This window comes from Capricornis sumatraensis, chromosome 8 (assembly GCF_032405125.1).
Source record: "Capricornis sumatraensis isolate serow.1 chromosome 8, serow.2, whole genome shotgun sequence".
In the NCBI taxonomy this organism is placed as follows: domain Eukaryota; kingdom Metazoa; phylum Chordata; class Mammalia; order Artiodactyla; family Bovidae; genus Capricornis; species Capricornis sumatraensis.
In genome coordinates, this window is record NC_091076.1 from 23,017,373 (window position 1) to 23,019,534 (window position 2,162).

General features: G+C 43.2%; 1 protein-coding gene across 1 annotated transcript; it reads right to left on the minus strand.

Annotated features, from left to right (window-relative positions):
- Window positions 1-236: 236 nt before the first annotated feature.
- On the minus strand, window positions 237-1,166 carry LOC138083844 (olfactory receptor 8C8-like). The gene has a single exon (XM_068977789.1). The coding sequence runs from the start codon at window positions 1,164-1,166 to the stop codon at window positions 237-239; it is 930 nt and encodes a 309-aa protein (XP_068833890.1).
- Between the last annotated feature and the right edge of the window lie 996 nt (window positions 1,167-2,162).

A 2,162-nucleotide genomic window follows, 5' to 3' on the forward strand; every position in this document is an offset into this window, starting at 1 on the left:
AGGTAGTCTAAAAACGAAAAGGAATCAAACAGCCACTGTTAAGGATAAAGCTCATTCAGTGAGTAGGCACGGATCTGAGAACAATCATGAGACTCAATAATATTTGTGTGTTTAAATGGCATGATTAGAGAGCAAAAAGGATCTCAGGCAAAAACCTTGTTCTGAAGAAAATTATGGAAAAACACATTCACACATACACAAAACACGGGTACACACACACACACACCTGGTTATGCTTAGTTTGCAACTCTCTTCAGGGTTTTCTTCACTGCAAGTCTGACATCCTTATTCCTTAGACTATAAATGAGGGGGTTCAACATGGGGACTATATTGGTGTAAAATACTGATAAGAACTTCCGCTGGCCAATGGAACCATCTGAAGAGGTCTTGAGATGTGTGCACAACCCAGAACCATAGAACAGGGCAATAGTTATTATGTGGGAGCCACAAGTACTGAAGGCTTTGGACCAACCCTGAGCTGATGAGATGTGGAGGATATTGGAGAGGATCAAAGCATAAGAAACAAAAATGATGAAGCTAGATATTATTACAACTGTGCTCACAACAATGGAATCCACCAGCTCACTGGCATCAGTGCGGCTGCAGGACAGCTGGAGGAGGGGGAAGATGTCACACATGTAATGATTGATGATGCTGGAATCACAAAAGGACAATCTAACCATGTCCCCTGTATGGACCATGGCACCAGCAAACCCCATTGCATATGAACCAAACATGAGCAGAGAACAGACCTGAGGGAACATAGTGACTGTGTACCAAAGGGGCTTACAGATGGCCACATAGCGATCATAGGCCATGGCTGTCAACACATAGCATTCTGAATGGACAAAGAAACAGAAAAAAAACAGTTGAGCCATACATCCTTCAAAGGAGATGGTGTTCTCTGACACAAAGCTCATCAGCAGTTTAGGGGTAATGACCAAGGAGTGGCAGAGATCTATGAAGGATAGATTGAAGATGAAGAAATACATGGGAGTATGGAGATGAGCATTCAGGTATATCAGATTAATTAAGCTCAAATTCCCTACCACAGTGACCATACAGTTCATAAAGAAGAGTAAGAAGAGGGGTAACTGGAGCTGAGTGAGGTCTGTAAATCCCACCAGGATGAACTCACTTACTGAAGAATCATTTCCCACAGCCATTGTTGACAGTGGTGTGATCTGTGAGGAAATAAGAAAAGAACGTTACATCAGGGAGGGATTCAGATCTTTTGTTAATAGGCTGAAGACTTGTTCCACTGGGGCTCAAGTGTGCCTGTTGAGACAGTGAGTGATGACTCCCTATCTTTCAACTGTCTTCTTGCAACTGTCTTTTCATGTTTTCAAATCTCAGCTGCAACTCCTGACCTCCTTTTGACTGACTAGCAGGGGCCTAAAGTAATGCTCACATTGGAGAGATAAAGAAACAATATTTTGAAGATAGGACTAGGATGGCCAAAGCCATACAACAAGAAAGGAAAGGAGTCCAGAGTGGTACTCGGGACCACTTTCTATGGAAATTCCTGAAGCTTGGACAAAGAAGTCAGTGTGATACCCACTGTGCTCACTGCTCAACTCACTCTCTCCCTCTTGTTATTTGTTTGTTTGTTGTTCAGCTGCCAAGTTGTCTCCGACTCTGCAACTCCATGGTCAGCAGCACACTAGGCTCCTCTATCCAACACTATATCCCGGAATTTGCTCAAATTCATCTCCAATGAGTTGGTGATATTATCTAACCATCTCATCCTCTGTCACCTCCTTCTCCTTTTGTCTTCAGTCTTACCCTGCATCAGGGTCTCTCCCTCTTACCCTTTAGAAAGTCAGCACCAGACTTAGTGAACATGCTGAGACTGTCCCCATATGATTCTGCATTTCTCCTACCTATTCCTTTTATCCAATATTACCTCAAAATAACAATAAATTGTTTAAGAAGGGCAGGTGGCTTCCCACACCTCTCCACTGCTGTAGTGGAGGGAATGAAAACATCAGAACAGAGAAGACTTGCTGTCCAATTTCCTTCTACCTGGAGGTCTCCTAGGCCTTAAGTGTTCTTTTCCTTTCCCTAGCCTGAAGGATACAAAGGTTCTGACAATGGAGGAGGCAACACCCATCTATTTGTGGATTTGCATATAATGTCTTCAGGACTAGGCAAATGCAACT

Coding starts and splice junctions, on each gene's coding strand:
- LOC138083844 (XM_068977789.1), bottom strand. CDS start 1,166: ATGGCTGTGGGAAATGATTCTTCAGTAAGTGAGTTCATCCTGGTGGGA.